The sequence below is a fragment of the Salmo trutta genome, chromosome 21 (genome assembly GCF_901001165.1).
Source record: "Salmo trutta chromosome 21, fSalTru1.1, whole genome shotgun sequence".
Lineage (NCBI taxonomy): Eukaryota > Metazoa > Chordata > Actinopteri > Salmoniformes > Salmonidae > Salmo > Salmo trutta.
This window is the reverse complement of record NC_042977.1, coordinates 9,067,548-9,090,007: the sequence shown is the minus strand read 5'-3', so window position 1 is coordinate 9,090,007 and position 22,460 is coordinate 9,067,548. Positions and strand designations below refer to the sequence as shown.

General features: G+C 42.6%; 1 protein-coding gene and 1 pseudogene across 1 annotated transcript; one reads left to right on the top strand and one right to left on the bottom strand.

The window, feature by feature from the left end:
* Positions 1 to 182: 182 nt before the first annotated feature.
* On the bottom strand, positions 183 to 4,281 carry LOC115157757 (apolipoprotein D-like). The gene is made up of 5 exons (XM_029706194.1): positions 4,216 to 4,281; positions 3,786 to 3,913; positions 3,131 to 3,252; positions 2,373 to 2,461; positions 183 to 690 (listed from the first exon to the last, which is right to left on the bottom strand). Exons 1-5 carry the CDS (start codon positions 4,217 to 4,219, stop codon positions 440 to 442), a joined length of 594 nt encoding a protein of 197 aa, XP_029562054.1. The 5' UTR covers positions 4,220 to 4,281; the 3' UTR covers positions 183 to 439.
* A 1,054-nt stretch (positions 4,282 to 5,335) lies between these two features.
* LOC115157708 (apolipoprotein D-like) lies at positions 5,336 to 20,967 on the top strand (annotated as a pseudogene).
* The last annotated feature ends 1,493 nt before the right edge of the window (positions 20,968 to 22,460 follow it).

Genomic DNA, 22,460 nt, shown 5'->3' with positions numbered 1-22,460 from the left:
GATAATTGTATGTGTGGGGCACAGAGATAAGGTGATCATTCAAAAATCATGTTAAACACTATTTTTGTACACAGAATGAGTCCATGTATCTTATTACGTGATTTGTTAAGCACATTTTTACTCCTGAGATGATTTAGGCTTGCCATAACAAAGGGGTTGAATACTTATAATCAATTTCAGCTTTTAATTTTGTATTAATTTGTAAACATGTTTGTATGTGAAAACTACCTCTAAGGAGCATACATTCAGTTGTTCCGAACTCACTTCACTCGCACTAAAGAGGGAGGCTCGCTCGGCTGGTGCTAGCACCTGCGAAGATCAAATCCACAGCTGAAACGCAGATGAAGGTGTTTACATGTCCTAATAATTTGGACTCTATGTGCATGCCATGTGATGAATGTAAAACGTATGCATTTTCTAGACTGAATCCGGTAGTCTCTTAGGCCCACAGAGGCATGTCGACGCACAGCTCTTGGCTCTGGTCGGTGACGGTCATCACGTCGATGTTAATGCCGTTGGAGGTGAACAAGTTGTACAGCTCCCCAAGTTTCTCCTTAGAGAGGGTTGGCTCTCTGCTCAGGATCCAGGCAAAGTCCACGTGGAAGGCGCTCAGGAATTCGGTGCAGCTGTAGACCACAGAGTGGCCCTTGTAGTCAGTGGACAACACCCAGTAGGGGCCAGGGGAAGAGTCTGCAGGACAGGAAAACATATATTCAAATACATACAAGAATGTTGAGACAAATATATTAGAGGTACAGTGAGGGAAAAAAGTATTTGATCCCCTGGTGATTTTGTACGTTTGTCCACTGACAAAGAAATTATCAGTCTATAACTTTAATGGTAGGTTTATTTGAACAGTGAGAGACAGAATAACAACAAAAAAATCCAGAAAAACGCATGTCACAAATGTTATAAATTGATTTGCATTTTAATGAGGGAAATTTTGTATTTGACCCCTCTGCCAAACATGACTTAGTACTTGGTGGCATAACCCTTGCTGGCAATCACAGAGGTCAGACGTTTCTTGTAGTTGGCCATCATGTTTGCACACATCTCAGGAGGGATTTTGGTCCCACTCCTCTTTGCAGATCTTCTCCAAATCATTAAGGTTTCGAGGCTGACGTTTGGCAACTCAGACCTTCAGCTCCCTCCACAGATTTTCTATGGGATTAAGGTCTGGAGACTGGCTAGGCCACTTCAGGACCTTAATGTGCTTCTTCTTGAGCCCCTCCTTTGTTGCCTTGGCTGTGTGTTTTGGGTCATTGTCATGCTGGAATACCCATCCACGACCCATTTTCAATGCCCTGGCTGAGGGAAGGAGGTTCTCACCCAGGATTTGACGGTACATGGCCCCGTCTATCGTCCCTTTGATGCGTTGAAGTTGTCCTGTCCCCTTAGCAGAAAAACACCCCCAAAGTATAATGTTTCCACCTCCATGTTTGACGGTGGAGATGGTGTTCTTGGGGTCATAGGCAGCATTCCTCCTCCTCCAAACACGGCGACTTGAGTTGATGCCAAAGAGCTCCATTTTGGTCTCATCTGACCACAACACTTTCACCCAGTTGTCCTCTGAATCATTCAGATGTTCATTGGCAAACTTCAGACAGGCATGTATATGTGCTTTCTTGAGCAGGGGGACCTTGCGGGCGCTGTAGGATTTCAGTCCTTCACGGCGTAGTGTGTTACCAATTGTTTTCTTGGTTACTATGGTCCCAGCTGCCTTGAGATCATTGACAAGATCCTCCTGTGTAGTTCTGGGCTGATTCCTCACTGCTCTCATGATCATTGCAACTCCACGAGGTGAGATTTTGCATGGAGCCCCAGGCTGAGGGAGATTGACAGTTCTTTTATGTTTCTTCCATTTGCGAATAATCGCACCAACTGTTGTCACCTTCTCACCAAGCTGCTTGGCGATGGTCTTGTAGCCCATTCCAGCCTTGTGTAGGTCTACAATCTTGTCCCTGACATCCTTGGAGAGCTCTTTGGTCTTGGCCATGGTGGAGAGTTTGGAATCTGATTGATTGATTGCTTCTGTGGACAGGTGTCTTTTATGCAGGTAACAAACTGAGATTAGGAGCACTCCCTTTAAGGGTGTGCTCCTAATCTCAGCTTGTTACCTGTATAAAAGACACCTGGGAGCCAGAATCCTTTCTGATTGAGAGGGGGTCAAATACTTATTTCCTTCATTAAAATGCAAATCAATTTATACAATTTTTGACATGCGTTTTTCTGGATTTATTTGTTGTTATTCTGTCTCTCACTGTTCAAATAAACCTACAATTAAAATTATACACTGATCATTTCTTTGTCAGTGGGCAAACGTACAAAAGCAGCAGGGGATCAAATATTTTTTTCCTTCACTGTATGTTTACCCTCAAAGAAGGTGACTTCCAGCTTGGCGGGTTCAGAGGGGTCCTTGGCCTTAGCATAGCCAGTAATAGCATTGACAGTATTGTTAGACCTGAGAGAAAAAGGGAGAGAGAGAGGTTAAACACATTTAACAATGACGTTTTGTGAGGCCTACTTACTCATGGGCCCCTATTCAATCAATAGTAGATAAAGGAAAGCAGCACTTGCACGTTCACTCTGAATGTTCATGCTGTATCTGAGGTGATAACCTTGTTAACCGAGTCACCCCCACGCAAGCTGTGAACATTTTCATTGGATATTGACGTCCCACCTTTTTTTAACCTGTTACCATTCTGAGTAAACCCACAGTGCGGTTTTCCTTTAACTGTAGTTGATTGAATAGGAGTCTCGGACATGGGTTATTAAAGGGCAGTCTGCTCTCATGTAAAAATAGTTACATTTCGCTAAACTATTCCTTTAAAGTTAGAGTCAGCGATTCATGAAGTAAACAGCAATATCGGATCGATTTCCAAAACAACAACTAACAGCATTGAAGCGCAATGATAAACTTCTCTGCTGTTTCAGATTCAGAAACTATCACTTTGTAGCTATTGAAGCTAACCTGTGCACAGGCGCAGATACTCTGAGATTCTCTGGGTGCGTCGTCTTGCGTTGTGCTCATCTGGATCTATGGTGCTGCTCGTGGCAACGTCATATCGCTGAGTCTCAGTTTAATGTACAAACATTTTATTTTGTTGAACAATCTCTTAAATGTACATACAGCAGCTCCTTGTTGAGCACACCGACTACTCCGGGGCTCTTCAAGGAGTATGTGGCAGTGCTGCACTCGCCCTTCTGGAAGATGGCAGGGAGCTTCTGGATCTCATACCACTTGCCCAGATACTGTACCAAAGACAAAGATAAACGTTTACATGACAATTTTATGATATGGAATGGCTTAGTGCTCTGGGGTTAGGTTTCCCCCAGGAATAGATTCAGGTTAGGGTTAGGATTAGGGTTAGGGTTGGAGCTAGGGTTAGTAGATAGATAGTAGAAATGTTACTGATAGTCTAGAGCATCTACAGATGAACTATCCAAATAAAGTGTTTCCCAATGTTCTACACATGCATAGGAGCAGCTTCAGGGACACTATCTGGATAGTCCATCTGTAGATGGTCTACAGACTTTTAGTAACAGTTCAACTATCTACTAACGCTAGCTCTAACCCTAATCTTAACCCTTACCCTTACCCTAGCCCTTACCTTAACCCTTATTCTAATACTAACCCTAACTGTAACCTTAGTAAGCAGTTGCTTATCAACAGATTTGTTGATAGTATAACCATCTGTAGAGCATCTACAGATGGAAAATCAAGACTATCCAAATAAAGTGTGTCCGCAACTTAATATACAGTAATAAGAGTTTGGTATATTCACCCTGGCGGCGTCAAAGTTAGCCTGGACGGGGGGTTGGGGGCATTTTCCAGGGCGGAAGGTCTGGGCGTTAGCTGCCAGAACGGACAGCAGAGTCAGAGACAAAACCTGTAGAGCCTGCACCTTGGGGTCTGTAGAGCAAAAGAAAGAAGAGTAGAGACAATGTCAGCAACTCCATTGGAGGACAATGAAAATTGACTTCAAATATACAGTACTTCATTCAAAATCAAAACATTTGAAATCAAATCACATTTTATGGGTCGGAGGACAATGAAAATTGACTTCAAATATACAGTACTTCATTCAAAATCAAAACATTTTAAATCAAATCACATTTTATGGGTCGGAGGACAATGAAAATTGACTTCAAATATACAGTACTTCATTCAAAATCAAATTTTTTAAATCAAATCATATTTTATTGGTCGCGTACACATATTTGGCAGATGTAATCACGGGTGTAGCGTAATGCTTATGTTCCTAGCTCCAACAGTGCAGTAATACCTAACAATACAAAACAATACACGCAAAAATTAAAAGAAAGGAATTAAGAAATATATGAATATTTAGGAACCAGAAACACATACACATACATACACATACATACACATACAAGCAATTCTCATAGACTCTGATCAAGCAACGTACATTTTATGTCAGAATGGTGTTACAAATAACAACTTGCACATCATCATTCATAAGGCAAAGTGAAATTGCAGAGCTTAGAGCATCATAGAGAGAAAGAGTGGAATGAATGGGTACAAGTCCCACTTACCTTTACTTGTTCAGATGTTCAACCTGGTTACACTAATGTTCAGTGGGTTACAGACACCTATTTAAATGTATTGGAGTGGGGGTGGCATGGTGGTGGGGTGCGTGAGAGCTTGGCACCTGTTCAAATGGCTGTTATAGAAACAAACTCCTTGCTGACTCTGCTAATGATTGACATGTTTGTGCTTTCGGTTGTTACAGGAGTGGAATAATATGCCATTTAGAAGATGCTTTAATCCAAACCAATTTACTACTGTGCATACATTTTCTTGTGTGTGCTTTAATTTTTGCTTTAATTTTTGCTTGTAAGCAGGATTCAGGAGGATAGAATTATGGTCAGATTTGCCAAATGGAGGGCGAGGGAGAGCTTGTGCTTCTATTTCCCCTAAAATGGTCCTCACAGTAGACAAAATGAACCACAATATACTCTAAGTTCATTTATAACCCCAGTAAAACAAATATACAATAATGGTGTTCAAATGGATGAGGTGCTCAAATTAGACGTTTTACTGCCCATTTACGCAAGTCTTAGCTTGAATGCTTAGAATGTCGTGCAATGGTACAATATCTAAGAAAGTAGTAGGAAGTTAACATACTCTTATACTTGTGTAGAAACACTGTAATCACACTATTAACAACATTGTACTAACATGTTATTACTTAATACTTTGCTAGAGCATGGCGCTTTCAATGGCAGTATCTTGAGTTTGATTCACACAAGAAAATGTCCTCCAATGGAGTTGGTGACATTGTCTCTACTCTTCTTTCTTTTGCTCTACAGACCCCAAGATGCAGGCTCTACAGGTTTTGTCTCTGACTCTGCTGTCCGTTCTGGCAGCTAACGCCCAGACCTTCCGCCCTGGAAAATGCCCCCAACCCCCCGTCCAGGCTAACTTTGACGCCGCCAGGGTGAATATACCAAACTCTTATTACTGTATATTAAGTTGCGGACACACTTTATTTGGATAGTCTGGATTTTCCATCTGTAGATGCTCTACAGATGGTCATACTATCAACAAATCTGTTGATAAGCAACTGCTTACTAAGGTTACAGTTAGGGTTAGTATTAGAATAAGGGTTAAGGTAAGGGCTAGGGTAAGGGTTAAGATTAGGGTTAGAGCTAGCGTTAGTAGATAGTTGAACTGTTACTAAAAGTCTGTAGACCATCTACAGATGGACTATCCAGATAAAGTGTCCCTGAAGCTGCTCCTATGCATGTGTAGAACATTGGGAAACACTTTATTTGGATAGTTCATCTGTAGATGCTCTAGACTATCAGTAACATTTCAACTATCTACTAACCTTAGCTCCAACCCTAACCGTAACCCTTATCCTAACCTGAATCTATTCCTGGGTGAAACCTAACCCCAGAGCACTAAGCCATTCCATATCATAAAATTGTCATGTAAACTTTTATCTTTGTCTTTGGTACAGTATCTGGGCAAGTAGTATGAGATCCAGAAGCTCCCTGCCATCTTCCAAAAGGGTGAGTGCAGCAGTGACTCGGGTCAGTAAAAAAGTGGTCAGATGAAGCAGATGCTAAACTACAGGACTGTTTTGCTAGCACAGATTTGAATATTATCTGGGATTCTTCCAATGGCATTGAGGAGTACACCACATCAGTCACTGGCTTCATCAATACGTGCGTAGGTGATGTCGTCCCTACAGTGACTGTACGTACATACCCCAACCAGAAGCTATGGATTACAGGCAACATCTGCACTGAGCTAAAGGGTAGAGCTGCCGGTTTCAAGGAGCGGGACTCTAACCTGGAAGCTTATCAGAAATCCCACTATACCCTCTGACGAACCGGTTCCGGCGCTCGTTGGATGGGGCAGGGCTTGCAAACTATTACAGACTACAAAGGGAAGCACAGCAGAGAGCTTCCCAGTGACACGAGCCTACCAGAAGAGCTAAATTACTTCTATGCTTTCTTTGAGGCAAATAACACTGAAACATGCATGAGAGCATCGGCAGTTTCGGACGGCTGTGCGATCACGCTCTCCGAAGCCAATGTTAGTAAGACCTTTAAACAGGTCAACATTCACAAGGCAGCAAAGCCAGACGGATTACCAGGACGTGTACTCCGAGCATGCGCTGACCAACTGGCAAGTGTTTTCACTGACATTTTCAACCTCCCTGTCTGAGTCTGTAATACCAACATGTTTCAAGCAGACCACCATAGTCCCTGTGCCCAAGAACACTCAGGTAACTTGCCTAAATGACTACCGACCCGTAGCACTCACATCTGTAGCCATGAAGTGCTTTGAAAGGCTGGTCATGGCTCATATCAACACCATTATCCCAGAAACCCTAAACCCACTCCAATTTGCATACCACCCCTACAGATCCACAGATGATGCAATCTCTATTGCACTCCACACTGCCCTTTTCCACCTGGACAAAGGGAACACCTATGTGAGAATGCTATTCATTGACTACAGCTCAGCGTTCAACACCATAGTGCCCTCAAAGCTCATCACTAAGCTAAGGACCCTGGGACTGAACACCTCCCTTTGCAACTGGATCCTGGACTTCCTGACGGGCCGGCCCCAGGTGGTAAGAGTAGGTAGCAACACATCTGCCACGCTGATCCTCAGCACCCCCGGTCCCCTCAGGGGTGCGTGCTCAGTCCTCTCCTGTACTCCCTGTTCACTCATGACTGCATGGCCAGGCACAACTCCAACACCATCATTAAGTTTGCAGATGACACAACAGTGGTAGGCCTGATCACCGACAACAATGAGGCAGCCTATAGGGAGGAGGTCAGAGACCTGACTGTGTGGTGCAAGGACAACAACCTCTCCCTCAATGTGATCAAGACAAAGGAGATGATTGTGGACTATAGGAAAAGGAGGACAGAACATGCCCCCATTCTCTACAACGATGCTGTAGTGGAGCAGGCTGAGAGCTTCAAGTTCCTTGGCATCCTCATCAACATCAAACTAACATGGTCCAAGCACACCAAGACAGTCGTTAAGATGGCACAACAAAACCTATTCCCCCTCACGAGATTGAAAAGATTTGACATGGGTCCTCAGATCCTCAAAAGGTTCAACAGCTGCACCATCGAGAGCATCCTGACTGGTTGCATCACTGCCTGGTATGGCAACTACTCAGCCTCCGACCACAAGGCACTACAGAGGGTAGTGCGTACAGCCCAGTTCATCACTGGGGCCAAGCTTCATGCCATCCGGGACCTCTATACCAGGCTGTGTCAGAGGAACGCCCTAAAAATTGTCAAAGACTCCAGCCACCCTAGTCATAGACTGTTCTCTCTGCTAATGCACGGCAAGCGGTACCGGAGCGCCAAGTCTAGGTCCAAGAGGCTTCTTAACAGCTTCTACCCCCAAGCCATAAGACTCCTAAACAGCTAATCTATAGGCTACCCAGACCCCTCTTTTACGCTGCTGCTACTCTCTGTTTATAATCTATGCATAGTCACTTTAACTCTACCTACATGTACATATTACCTCAATTACCTCTAGTAACCGTTGCCCCCACACATTGACTTTGTACCGGTACCCCCTGTATATAGCCTCACTTGTTATTTTACTGCTCCTGATTAAATATGTATTACTTTTATTTTCTATTTTTTACTTAATACTTTTTTTTCTCTTAAAACTTCTTCAAGTATTGTTGGTTAAAGGCTTGTAAGTAAGCATTTCACTGTAAGGTTGTATTTGGCGCATGTGACAAATAACATTTGATTTGATTTACTGTAGGTTGAATGATGGAACAGCTACTTCCATGTTAAAATGTTATGGGATGCATTTTCTCCATTGTTTTTGAAGGTAGGCCACTCTGGTAGGCCTACATCATGATCAAATAGCCACAGTAGCCTACTTGACTACTGTTAAAACTGTAACTTAAAGCGGGTACAGGCTCACTGTTCACAGTAAATGTGCACTGGAAGTTGCACCGAACCTTCAAGTTTGTACTCAGCAGACCTGAAATTTGCTCAGAGGGAGCATTGCTCTCATTCATGGTTGAGCTGCGCAATTACTGGTACCATATAGGAACGTCATACTGCATGTTGGTTGTTCAATTATTAGCGGTCGAATAGTCTGATTACTTGGATTAGATTTAGGTTGTTTGTATGTCTCAAAACGAATACTTCGTATTAAAATGTTTTTCTCTTCTGAAAAACATAATAAAAAAAAGATACAATTGTAACGGTTGACGCTAGAGATGAGAAGCAGGTACGTGGAGTCAAACATTTCATTAGGAACAGACATGGAACAAGACAGAAACAGAGTCAGCACACGGGTAACACGGACATATTACAATCAATGCAGCAGCGGGGAACAGAGCTGGGGAACTGACAAATATAGGGGAGGTAATAAACAGGTGATTGAGTGAGTCCAATATCGCTGATGCGAGTGACAAGGGAAGGCAGGTGTGCGTAAATGATGGTGGCAGGAGTGCCTAATGCAGGGCAGCCTGGCGCCCTCGAGCGGCCAGGGGGGAAGAGCGGGAGCAGGCGTGACAACAATAAAATAAACTATAACACGCGACTAATTATAATTGCCCAATCTGATATGAATCAACAGACATTTTTACATAGTTAGTCTGTTAGTTATGGGTAGATTCAACTCAGTTCACCATATTGTCACGACTTCCACCGAAGTCGTTTCCTCTCCTTGTTCGGGCGGTGTTCGGCGGTCGGCGTCACCGGTCTTCTAGCCATCGTCGATCCACTTTTAATTTTCCATTTGTTTTGTCTTGTTTTCCTACACACCTGGTTTCCATTTCCCTCATTAAGTGTTGTGTATTTAACCCTCTGTTCCCCTCATGTCCTTGTGTGGAATTGTTTGTTTGTAAGTGCTTGTGCACTATGTTACTGGTGCGCGGTTTTGTACCCATGCAGTTTCTTTTTTTATTGCCGTTGGTTTTGAAATTAAACTGCTCTGGCTATTACCTATTTCTGCTCTCCTGAGTCTGACTTCACTGCCACCAGTTCCGCAACCCTTACAGAATTCCACACCACCCATATGGAGTCAGCAGGAGCAGGTGCCCCTGGTATAGGGGTTGAGGAGCGCGTCCTGGAGCAAGAGGCAATAATCCACCATCTCGGCGCCATGGACCGCGTTGTCCAAACCATGGACCGCTGAGAGAGATAGGGAGTTCCTCCAGTGCCTCCCCCAGCACAACAGGGACCTCCACTACTCACTCCCCCTGCACCCGGTTCCAGTGGGATTCACCTCACCCTCCACGGGGAGTACGATGGGATGGCTGCCCGCTGCCAGGGTTTCCTGCTGCAGTTGGAGTTATACCTGGCAACCGTCCACCCGGCTCCTTCGGGCCTTGAGAGGGTGTCCACTCTCGTCTCCTGTCTCTCTTGGAAAGCCCTTGAGTTGGCCAACGCCGTATGGGTGGAAGGAGATGCGGTGCTGGACCACTTTAAGGAGTTCACCCGTCGTTTCCGGGCAGTCTTCGACCACCCGCCCGAGGGCAGTGCAGTGGGTGAACGTCTTTTCCACCTATGGCAGGGGACGAGGAGCGCACAGGAGTTTGCTTTGGACTTTAGGACCCTGGCCTCCGGAGCTGGATGGAACAACAGGGCCCTGATCGACCACTATCGCTGCAGTTTGCGCGAGTTGGTTCCTCTGGGGGTCGAGGCAGCAGGCAGGGCACTCTGGCGTCACCCCAGGTGAGAAGGCACCATCCTCACCCAGAGCCCCCTTTTTGTTCGTTACTTTTCCTGGGTTTTCCCCGCATTCCCAGCATAAGGCGCTCGTCGATTCAGGCGCGGCTAGGAATTTTATTGACAGATCATTTGCCCATAGTTTAGGGATCCCCATCGTTCCTGTGGCTATGCCCTTCCCAGTTCACGCTTTAGATAGTCGACCATTAGGGTCAGGGTTGATTAGGGAGGCCACCTGCCCGGTCTCCCTATGGCCCTACAGACTGCGGAGGCCTTGTTTACGCACGTCTTCCGGCACTACAGGGTGCCTGAGGATATAGTGTCTGATCGAGGTCCCCAGTTCACGTCTAGGGTCTGGAAGGCGTTCATGGAACGTCTGGGGGGTCTCGATCAGCCTTACTTCGGGATTTCACCCCGAGAGTAATGGGCAGGTGGAGAGAGTAAACCAGGATGTGGGCAGGTTTCTGCGGTCTTATTGCCAGGACCGGCCGGGGGAGTGGGCGACGTTCGTGCCCTGGGCCGAGATGGCACAGAACTCACTTCGCCACTCCTCCACTAACCTCTCTCCCTTCCAGTGTGTACTGGGGTACACATAATGGGTTGTCATTCATAATATTGATGGAGGGGCGTTGGAATGAAACATTTTAAGTTATGGAATCTCTGTTATTAAATGCCTTCATGCAAAGTGTGTGTTTATTATTGTCTTGACATTTTGACCTGAATATCATAGCTTACTTCTTATATTTGAGTTTGACATCATCCAAAGTGTTGTTTATATTACACATATAACTGTGGAATGGCCATGTTGTAACAAATTGCTTAGTAAATACCTAGTAATGTCTGCACTGCTAAATAAACTGCTACTCAAAAATGTCCCGGTAAACTATATAAATAAAAGAGCAGGACTATCGAGGCCGGTTGAGAGCCTGAAAAGGTCTGGATATCCTTTCACGTGTTACATGACATCTTCACAATGTGCCAGAGAGGGCTATTCCATGCCATCCTACCATATTGTTTTTTAACATTTATCCTGGTATGTCCCACATGACTCCAATTCGCTAATCATTTACATTATGTCAGAAATAAGCACCGGGACGCTACAAAGACATTCAGTCAAGACACAGAGACTTCAGTGTGGCGTGACCCAGGAGAGAGAACATCCTTGTGAGACCAGATATCCTGACCAGAGAGACAACAGAGGTAAGAGGTGCTTTTCACTGTTGTATGGGATTTTATATAAAGATAAATTAACTTTACCAATGTTTAAATGAGAACTAGTTTGGGCGGGTCAAATGAATGATTGAATTTGGTTGGTGTGATAACAAGCGTAATAAGGTAGAGTTCGCTGAATATCTTTGTCATTTGAGACAAGGGGAGAGAGAGCAACACCAGGGACTGAGAAATAAAACAAAGCTGATCTCTACATAGTGTCGTGTCTTTGGCTATGCCGGATTAAGTGATATGACATGCTAACCTATAAAATTCTTTCTCTGTAATTAATATTACCTGATTAAGCTAATCATGTAAATGTAATTAACTAGAAAGTCGGAGCACCACGGAAGAACGTTTATAGAGCCGTTATCTTCCGAATAAACTCTTAAAATACTTAGTAATCTTTTACATCGATAGCAGTCAATATTAACCCTTATCTTATTTTCAGTCTCATAATGAAAGTTGTAAATTCTTGGCTATCTTCACGAACCCCGGCTAACAAGTTGAATCAGCAATACAAAATTGGGTTTAATTATTTATTTACTAAATACCTAAACTTATCACACAAAATTACAAATACACCGAATACATATGATGTCATACAGAAACGTCCTGGTGGACGGAACCTGTATCATGGCTGGTTACACAAAGGAAAGGGGGTTGGGCTTGAATGAAAGAGCGGGAAGACTTAGGAATGAAGAAACAGCAGCTGTGCTATCGTAAATACGTTATCTTATGCATTCTAAATTACCGCCCATTTGGAAAAGGAAAATGCAATAAATATTTACTCTGAGCTGCGCTTCGATATATTGGTCGTAGATGCTGGCCGGGTTGGCCAACAGATCTTCCTGTACTCGGAAGAATGTCTCTGGTGGTAAATTGGATACGTGGTGGTATCTTCGTCTGTGGTTGTTAGACTGGGTCCGTCGTCCGTCCTTTCCTAGCCCATGTCTACAGCGGCCGCTGCTAACTCAACGGCTAGGAAGTATCACTTCTGTAGTGAATAAGCTCAAAGTTCATACCATTCGCCACCAAAGCTCACGCCGAGGTTGGCTTACTTGACATGTGTGTCCTTCTAACGTAGAGGCTGCAGACCTCACGTACTGGAACAACGTGGTTATCTATTCGTCAAAGGCTTATATAATGGAGAGGGGGAGGGATGTGTTTCATCGTTTATAACCCCTGTCTCTTCACAGGGGTGGGCCACTGATCAAGCAGGGCACTTTCCTTATGAAAACCCAATTCTCTCATTTGGAAGCTAAAATTACATTTAATCTCCTAACAAACAATTCCAATATCAAACATTTCAATTGCATAACAATTCCATGTTACTCTGATAACTAGAGGGTGTATACTTTCTCAGGTACAGTTTATGTCGTCCTGTCATCAGTCATAATGTCTCAGATAACAACGAACTGACATCCATACTCATTACGTTCCAAAGCATATTTCCAACTGGTTTTATTACCAAAATATGGTTCCTTTCCCCATTTGTTTGATGTTCCCAGACTCTCTATATTTAACAGGACAGCAGTCCTTCAGGACAGCAGTCCTTCAGTAGGGTCAGAGAGGGGAAGGGAGAAAGGGATTTATGGCGGGGGGGGTCATAAACCTTACCCACAGGCCAACGTCATGACAGTAGTCATAAATAGTTATAAATAGCAGTTCACTTAAAATAACCCAATGATTTATTTATGTTACATAGGTAATGGTGAAACACATTTATATTGATTTATTTTTCAAATTTTCTTTGGTTAATGAAGAAGCTTTTTTTTGTCTTAAATGTAACCACTGTGTGTGACCATGTTTTGCATTTATGACAGGTATTACAGTTATTGAATGTTTATATTTTACATTTGATGAAGTGATGGCCGATGAGTCATCCGTCCTCCTGTTCTTCTCTCACCATGTTTATATATTTTTTTCTTTGACTATGAAAAAAAAATGGTCACAATCTAATTTCCTAGGGCCAGTTCCCAGACCCTAATTATGCCTAATCCTGGACTTACTTCTTGTGCCTCTGAAAGGGAAACAATTTCTCTTTTTGAAGCTTTGTTTTTTGACTTGAACTCTCTGTTGATTGACTGTAATTATTTTCAGGTGATGGCTGCCTCTGTGAACATGAAGCCATCATTTGCCCTCGTCTTGCCTCTCCTCCTCATGCGCCTCATCAGTGCCCAGGTAGCCCACTGGGGGCCTTGTCCAGAACCAGCCGTCCAGCCAGCCTTCAGTATGAAAAAGTTATCACTCCCCTGCCTGACCTGTCGGCACAGATAATGTACCTATACAGATATAGGATCTTAATTTTACCAGTATTGTTGCAGCAAAATAATCCTGCAGCAACAGTATTTGAACATTTAGTCTATAAACAGGCCTGGCGCCAGGAAAAGTGACTAAGAGGGCATTTGAAAATGGCGAGGTGAGATTTATTACATATTTATTTGGACAGTGAAGCTAAAACTTTTAATTTGGCTCTATACTTAGCATTTTGGATTTGAGATCAAATGTTTTTTATATGAGGTGGCAGTACAGATATTGGATCTTAATTTGAGCCAGTTTGCCACAGCAGGAAAATAATCCTGCAGCAACAGGATATGCAAATTATTATGTGGATTATAATTAGTGGACATTTTTGTAGGGATTGATACATTTTTCATTAGGGCAAATCAAGTCTGACATTTCTGAGTGGAAATTATAAACTTTAGAATACGTTTTAAAACTCAGATTCACCACAAGTTAGCATTTCCTTCTCAGCAACAAAATAATTATCAAATTAACATCCTACATCTGTACATAGTCACCTTTTATTTGAGGGTTTTTTCATACAAATGTGTGAAAGCACTTTATGTATTTGGTCAAATTCACTTAGAGTGTATTACATTTAGTCAAAAGCTTACTATTTGGTCCATTGTTCCTAGAACACAATGACTACATCAAGCTTGAGACTAGAAATTTGTTGGATGCATTTGCAGTTTGTTTTGATTGTGTTTTGGATTATGTTGTGCCTAATAGAAATTAATGGAAAATATTGTGTATGGTGTCATTATATGTATTATGTCATTTTGGAGTCACTTTTATGGTAAATAAGAATATAATATGTTTCTGAACACTTCTACATTAATGTGGATGCCATGCTACCATGATTACAGAAAATCATGAATGAATGGTATTATCTTTGTGCATCTGTTTTACTAAAACTGAGGGGGCACAAGTTTCAACTGAGCGGGAAATGCCCCCTTTTGCCCTCTTCTGGCACTGGCCCGTCCATAATGTTGCTTGATCTGTAGTAGGACTATTAGCTGGCTAAAATTAGACTACATGAGAAGTGAAATACTGTTAATATGATGGTGTGTTAGTGTGGGTTTTCAGTGAATTTATGTAAATCACAAAGCTCATCTGCATTTCCTGCGGTGCAGGAAAATTCTCTGCAAAAAAGTGATCAAATTAAGATCCAACATCTCTACCTGCCAATTACTGCACTTCTATACAATTTACACACTCAAAAATGCTATTTGGAGAACAGCAGAAACAAGCAAAGATTACCTCTTATCACATTTGTTGCTGAAGCTTCATTCACCTCAGTCGATCTACCACCACATAGCCTAGTAGCTATATAATTAACTGCTACACACTAGATTTAGATTTTAGGTCTAGAGTTTAATAGTCACATGTACAGGGTTACAGATTTCATTACAGGATAAAATGAAATTCTTGAGCTCCGAGCCCGAACCCAGCCTGGTTCCTCCTGAAGTCCACAATCAGCTACTTTGTTTTGCTGATGTTGAGGGAGAGGTTGTTTACCTGGTACCATGCAGTCAGAGTGCCTACCTCCTTCCTATAGGCTGTCTCATCGATGTTGGTAATCATGGCCTACTACTCTGTCGTGTCGTCAGCGAATTTCCCTGTGGCTCAGTGGAAGGATATTGTGGCTCCTGGAAGGATATTGACCTTATTCTGTCAGTAGAGGATGCCTGGTTATTCTTTAAAAGTGCTTTCCTCACCATCTTAAATAAGCATGCCCATTCAAACAATGTAGAACTAGTAACAGATATAGCCCTTGGTTCACTCCAAACCTGACTGCCCTTGACCAGCACAAAAACATCCTGTGGTGTACTGCATTAGCATCAAATAGCCCCCACGATATGCAACTTTTCAGGGAAGTTAGGAACAAATATACACAGTCAGTTAGGAAAGCAAAGGCTGGCTTTTTCAAACAGAAATTTGAATCCTGCAGCACAAACTCCAAAAAGTTCTGGGACACTGTAAAGTTCATGGAGAATAAGAGCACCTCCTCCCAGCTGTCCACTGCACTGAGGCTAGGAAACACTGTCACCACCGATAAATCCACGATAATTGAGAATTATAATAAGCATTTTTCTACGGCTGGCCATGCTTTCCACCTTGCTACCCCTACTCCGGTCAACAGCTCTGTACCCCCCACAGCAACTTGCCCAAGCCTCCCCCAGTTCTCCTTCACCCAAATCCAGATAGCTGATGTTCTGAAAGAGATGCAAAATCTGGCCCCTTACAAATCAGCTGGGCTAGACAATCTGGACCCTCTCTTTCTAAAATTATCCGCTGCAATTGTTGCAACCCCTATTACTAGGCTGTTCAACCTCTCTTTCGTATCGTCTGAGATCCCCAAAGATTGGAAAGCTGCCGCGGTCATCACCCTCTTCAAAGGGGGAGACACTCTAGACCCAAACTGTTACAGACCTATATCTATCCTACCCTGCCTTTCTAAGGTCTTCGAAAGCCAAGTTAACAAACAGATCACCGACCATTTCGAATCCCACCGTACCTTCTCCGCTATGCAATCTGGTTTCAGAGCTCGTCATGGGTGCACCTCAGCCACACTCAAGGTCCTAAACGATATTATAACCGCCTTCGATAAGAGACAATACTGTTCGTATTCATCAACCTGGCCAAGGCTTTCGACTCTGTCAATCACCGCATTCTTATCGGCAGACTCAACAGCCTTGGTTTCTCAAATGACTGCCTCGCCTGGTTCACCGACTACTTCTCAGACAGAGTTCAGTGTGTCAAATCGGAGGGCCTGTTGTCCGGACCTCTGGCAGACTCTATGGGATTCCACAGGGTTCAATTCTCGGGCCGACTCTTTTCTCTGTATACATCAATGATGTCGCTCTTGCTGCTGGTGATTCTCTGATCCACCTCTGCACAAACAACACCATTCTGTATACTTCTGGCCCTTCTTTGGACAGTGTTAGCTAACCCCCAGACGATCTTCAATGCCATAAAACTCTCCTTCCGTGGCCTCCAACTGCTCTTAAATGCAGGTAAAACTAAATACATGCTCTTCAAACGTTCGCTGCCTGTACCTGCCTGCCCGTCTAGCATCACTACTCTGGACGGTTCTGACTTAGAATATGTGGACAACTACAAATACCTAGGTGTCTGGTTAGACTGTAAACTCTCCTTCCAGACTCACATTAAGTATCTCCAATCCAAAATTAAATCTAGAATCGGCTTCCTATTTCGCAACAAAGCATCCTTCACTCATGCTGCTAAACATACCCTTGTAAAACTGACTATCCTACCAATCCTTGACTTCGGCGATGTAACTTACAAAATAGCCTCCGACACTCTGCTCAACAAATTGGATGCCCTCCATCCGTTTGTCACCAAAGCCCCATATCCTACCCACCACTGCGACCTGTATGCTCTCGTTGTCTGGCCCTTGCTTCATATTCGTTGTCAAACCCACTGGCTCCAGGTCATCTATACGTCTTTGCTAGGTAAAGCCCCACCTTATCTTAGCTCACTGGTCCCCATAGCAGCACCCACACGTAGCATGCGCTCCAGCAGGTATATTTCACTGGTCACCCCCAAAGCCAATTCCTCGTTTGGCCGCCTGGAACAAATTGAAAAAATCGCTGAAGCAGGAGACTCATATCTCCCTCACTAACTTTAAGCATCAGCTGTCAGAGCAGCTTACAGATCATTGCACCTGTTCATAGCCCATCTGTAAATAGCCCACCCAACTACCTCATCCCCATATTTTTTTCCTCCTTTGCACCCCAGAATCTCTCTCTACTTGCACATGCATATTCTGCACATCTATCACTCCAGTGTTTAATTGCTAAATTGTAATTATTTCGCCACTATGGCCTATTTATTGCCTTACCTCCCTAATCTTACTTCATTTGCACACACTGTATATAGACTTTTCTATTGTGTTATTGACTGTACGTTTGTTTATTCCATGTGTAACTCTTTGTTGTTGTTTTTTGTGTCGCACTGCTTTGCATTATCTTGGCTTTAAAAGCTTCTGATAGGCTAATTTACATAATTTTAGTCAATTGGAGGTGTACCTGTGGATGTATTTCAAGGCCTACCTTCAAACTCAGTGACTCGTTGCTTGACATCATGGTAAAATCAAAAGAAATCAGCCAAGACCTCCAAATTGTAGACCTCCACAAGTCTTGTTCATCCTTGGGAGCAATTTCCAAACGCCTGAAGGTACCACGTTCATCTGTACAAACAATAGTACGCAAGTATAAACACCATGGGACCACGCAGCCGTCATACCGTTCAGGAAGGAGACACGTTCTGTCTCCTAGAGATGAATGTACTTTGGTGCGAAAAGTGCAAATCAATCCCAGAACAGCAGCAAAGGACCTTGTGAAGATGCTGGAGGAAACAGGTACAAAAGTATCTATATCCATAGTAAAACGAGTGCTATATCGACATAATCTGAAAGGCCGCTCAGCAAGGAAGAAGCCACTGCTCCAAAACCGTCATAAAAAAAGCCAGACTACGGTTTGCAACTGCACATGGTGACAAAGATCGTACTTTTTGGAGAAATGTCCTCTGGTCTGATGAAACAAAAATAGAACTGTTTGGCCGTAATGAACATTGTTATGTTTGGAGGAAGCTGAAGAAAACCATCCCAACCGTGAAGCATGGGGGTGGCAGTATCATGTTGTGGGGGTGCTTTGCTGCAGGGGGGACTGGTGTACTTCACAAAATAGATGGCATCATGAGGAACGAAAATTATGTGGATATATTGAAACAACATCTCAAGACATCAGTCAGGAATTAAAGCTTGGTCGCAAATGGGTCTTCCAAATAGACAATGACCCCAAGCATACTTCCAAAGTTGTGGCAAAATGGCTTAAGGACAACAAAGTCAAGATATTGGAGTGGCCATCACAAAGCCTTGACCTCAATCCTATAAAACATTTGTGGGCAGAACAAGGAGGCCTACAAACCTGACTCAGTTACACCAGCTCTGCCAGGAGGAATGAGCCAAAATTCACCAACTTATTGTGGGAAGCTTGTGGAAGGCTACCCTTGCCCTTTTAATTGTATTGTATTTACTGGATATTAACTTAAGACTCCATTAAGACCCTGAGTTACTTAACTGTTATTTAATATTGACAATAAAATCTATTGAATTTGAATATGTTGTGGTATTTAATATATGTTTTATTACAGTTTTTGGACTTAAAATAGATATTTTATACATGCAGAATTAACAGGTTTACCACAGTTGTTTGGGTAGAATGCAGGTAATGTTTGGGTAGAATGCAGGTTATATTTGGGAATTCATTACATTACATTACATTTTAGTCATTTAGCAGACGCTCTTATCCAGAGCGACTTACAGTAGTGAATGCATACATTTCAATTCATTTCAAACTTTTTTTTTTCTCGTACTGGCCCCCCGTGGGAATCGAACCCACAACCCTGGCGTTGCAAACACCATTGCAAACACCATGCTCTACCAACTGAGCCACAGGGAGGCAATTCATCACTAGGCCATCAATAAACTTTCATTTGGACCGTAATGGGCCCAACGAGGGCAGGCCAAATAACATAAGGGCTTCTTGTGAGCTGGTAATGGGCTGCCCACACTTACTTGGGGCTGAATAAGGGCTGCCAGCAAAGGGCCAGCAATTAGGGGCCAACTATTTGCCCATGAGCAACAACCCAGTGCATGTAGCCCAAGGCAGGCCTTTATTACAGCCCAAAGTGGACCCCTACGATGCCAACCTGAATGTGTTTGCTGGGAATGTTATGAGTTATGGTTCAATGTTTAGCTAGCTAGCTACATGTCTAAACAAAAGACTCCACAGTGCAAGTAACCATTTCACTGTACCGTTTACACCTTCTGTATACTGTGCATGTGACAAATAAACATAGATTTTATTTGATATAGTATGTGTTTACCAGATATGGTAATGTGAAGTACAACATGACCTGCACCAAAGTCAAATTAGGATATACCGTTAGGCCAACAAAACAGTGTCTAATTAAACAATTTATCGAAGAGAATGCCCTGCTTTTATTTCGTTACACAACCGTAAAATATTTTCTGTAATTAGCTTGCCATTAAATTTTAAAGAAAGATCTTGTTGTGAGTTTATTTTCCTGTAATAATGAATACAAATTAGCTAAAGTTAAGACGTTGTCAGCTATATGATATGGTCATTATTTGAACTGGCTAACCAGCTAACTTAATGTTAGCTAGCTAGCTAACAAGCTAGAAAGTAAATTGTTTATAAAGTTGCTTTTAGTTGCCTGGTTTGCTAGATTGACATACCAGTCAAAAGTTTGGACACACCTACTCATTCCAGAGTTTTTCATAATTTATTTTCAATTTTTTATATTGTAGTATAATAGACATGAAATAACACATATGGAATCAAGTAGTAATAGACTGACGAGTTTCAGAAGAAAGTTCTTTGTTTCTGGCCATTTTGAGCCTGTAATCAAACCCACAAATGCTGATGCACCAGATACTCAATTAGTCTAAAGAAGGCCAGTTTTATTGCTTCTTTAATCAGAACAACAGTTTTCAGCTGTGCTAACATAATTACAAAAGGGTTTTCTAATGATCAATTAGCCTTTTAAAATGATAAACTTGGATTAGCTAACACAACATACCATTGGTACACTCGAGTTATGGTTGCTGATAATGGGCCTCTGCTGTTTCCAGCTACAATAGTCATTTACATTACATTTTAGTCATTTAGCAGACGCTCTTATCCAGAGCGACTTACAGTAGTGAATGCATACATTTCATACATTTTTTTTTCCTGTGCTGGCCCCCCGCGGGAATCAAACCCACAACCCTGGTGTTGCAAACACCATGCTCTACCAACTGAGCTACAGGAACATTAACAATGTCTGCACTGTATTTCTGATCAATTTTATGTTATTTTAATGGACAAAAAAATTTGCTTTTCTTTCAAAAACAAGGACATTTCTAAGTGACCCCAAACTTTTGAACGGTGGTGTATGTGTATATATATTTCCTCTGTGTGTCTTTCTATGAATGTCTTACCTTCATGTGTGTGTCTCTCTGCTCTGTCTATAACAGTCCTGCCCTACTCGCCTTACTGGATCATCTCCACCGACTATGAGAACTCAGCTCTAGTCTATTCCTGTACCGATGTCCTGCGTCTGTTCCACATGGACATTGCCTGGATCCTGGGGCGCACACGCACCCTCCCTGTCGCGCACACGCACCCTCCCTGTCGCCACCATCGACAAAGCCAGGGAGATCTTCACAAGCAGCAACATTGATGTTAGCCGCATGGTCACTAGCAGGCAGCAGGGCTGTGACAAGACTCTTTGAGAGATGGAATAGAGTTTGATAGAGTAGATGGGAACTTAGTAGACTTTTCCCACAGGGAAATTTTGTTTGCATCAACATAGTATGAAGGGGGGGGGGGGGGGTTGTTGTGACCTTATTTAAATATAATAATAATATATGTTTATGTCAACTAAAAACATGCGTATTCAATAAAGTACAAGGAAATCAATATCATGTGAGCTTGATTGATCTTGGACAGATGTCTACTGCCACCATGTGGTATACTGTCAAAAGAGAATGCCTGATAAATGCAGTCTTAAAGGCCCAGTGCAGTCAAAAACACAATTTTCTGTTTTATAAAGCTGCAACTAAATTTATTGTCACGCTTGCACTTTTCTTAAATAAATACCTATTTCTTTTTTTTTTTTAGAAAAGCAAAAGGTCTCCACACCTTGTTATTGGATTTTAAACATTGCAGGACCAATTACATTTTTGTAAACTTTATTTTACTATTTTAATTTAGCAAATTAATACAAATGGGATGGACAAAAGCTAGTACTTGGTTGCACAGTCTTGGCCAAGATAACTGCCAACAAATGCTTCTTGTAGCCATCAATGAGCTTGCTTCACCTTTCTATTGGCAATTTGGCCCACTCTTCATCAGCAAACTGCTCTAATTCTTTAATGTTTGAGGGGCGCCCTTCACCAACTGCTGTTTTCAGCTCTCGCCATAGGTTATAGATGTGATTCAGATCTCGTCTCTTTACTCCACAACAGAACAGTCCAACATTTCTTGAACCATTCCAGGGTGCTTTGTGTGGTTGTGGCTGTTGTCCTACTGGAAGACCCACAACCTTCAACAGAAAGACAGTTTTTGGACAATGGGTTTGCACTCCAAAACACTCCACCCAAAAACTATATTTTGGTATTTGTTTCATTAGTCCATTGTTGACATAGTCCCTAAAGGTTTTGCTTGTCAGCAATCAAGTTTTCAAGATATGAAACTTTAAAAATACAGAAATCATCCCTGTATGCTAGATGTAAAATTGTGCAACTAAAACATCCTCTGCAAAAACATAAACATTTATTATATATTTCTGGAGTTATCTTAGATTCATTCTGGGGATTTTGAGGAAGTGAAATAGGCTTCCGTGTCTACAGTGTCTCATGGGGGACAAACTTCATTAACCAAATGCGGAATCGGTCAGGAAATCTAGTTTTTCTTCTTCTTCGGGAATGGGTTGGCGGATCGGATCCAACTTACAGGTGCATACACTGCCACCTACTGTACTAAAGTGTGAGGCCAGTCATCGCCGACCTACATTAGATTATCTTACTTATTCTTGTTCCTAGAAGAATAAATTGCACTACCTACTAACCCTAGTTCCAAACCACACCTAGTTCAGTTTCCCCCTCCCTACTCAGACCACTCCTGGACAGTCCTAGCAAAAGAAAAATTGCTCTTTGCTAAGAAGCTATTTTG

Excerpts from the sequence above, each read along its gene's own strand:
- LOC115157757 (XM_029706194.1), bottom strand. Across the intron at positions 3,253-3,785 it reads CTAACTTTGACGCCGCCAGG|TATCTGGGCAAGTGGTATGA; the intron begins GTGAATATACCA and ends TCTTTGGTACAG. Across the intron at positions 2,462-3,130 it reads GTGCTCAACAAGGAGCTGCT|GTCTAACAATACTGTCAATG; the intron begins GTATGTACATTT and ends TTTTTCTCTCAG.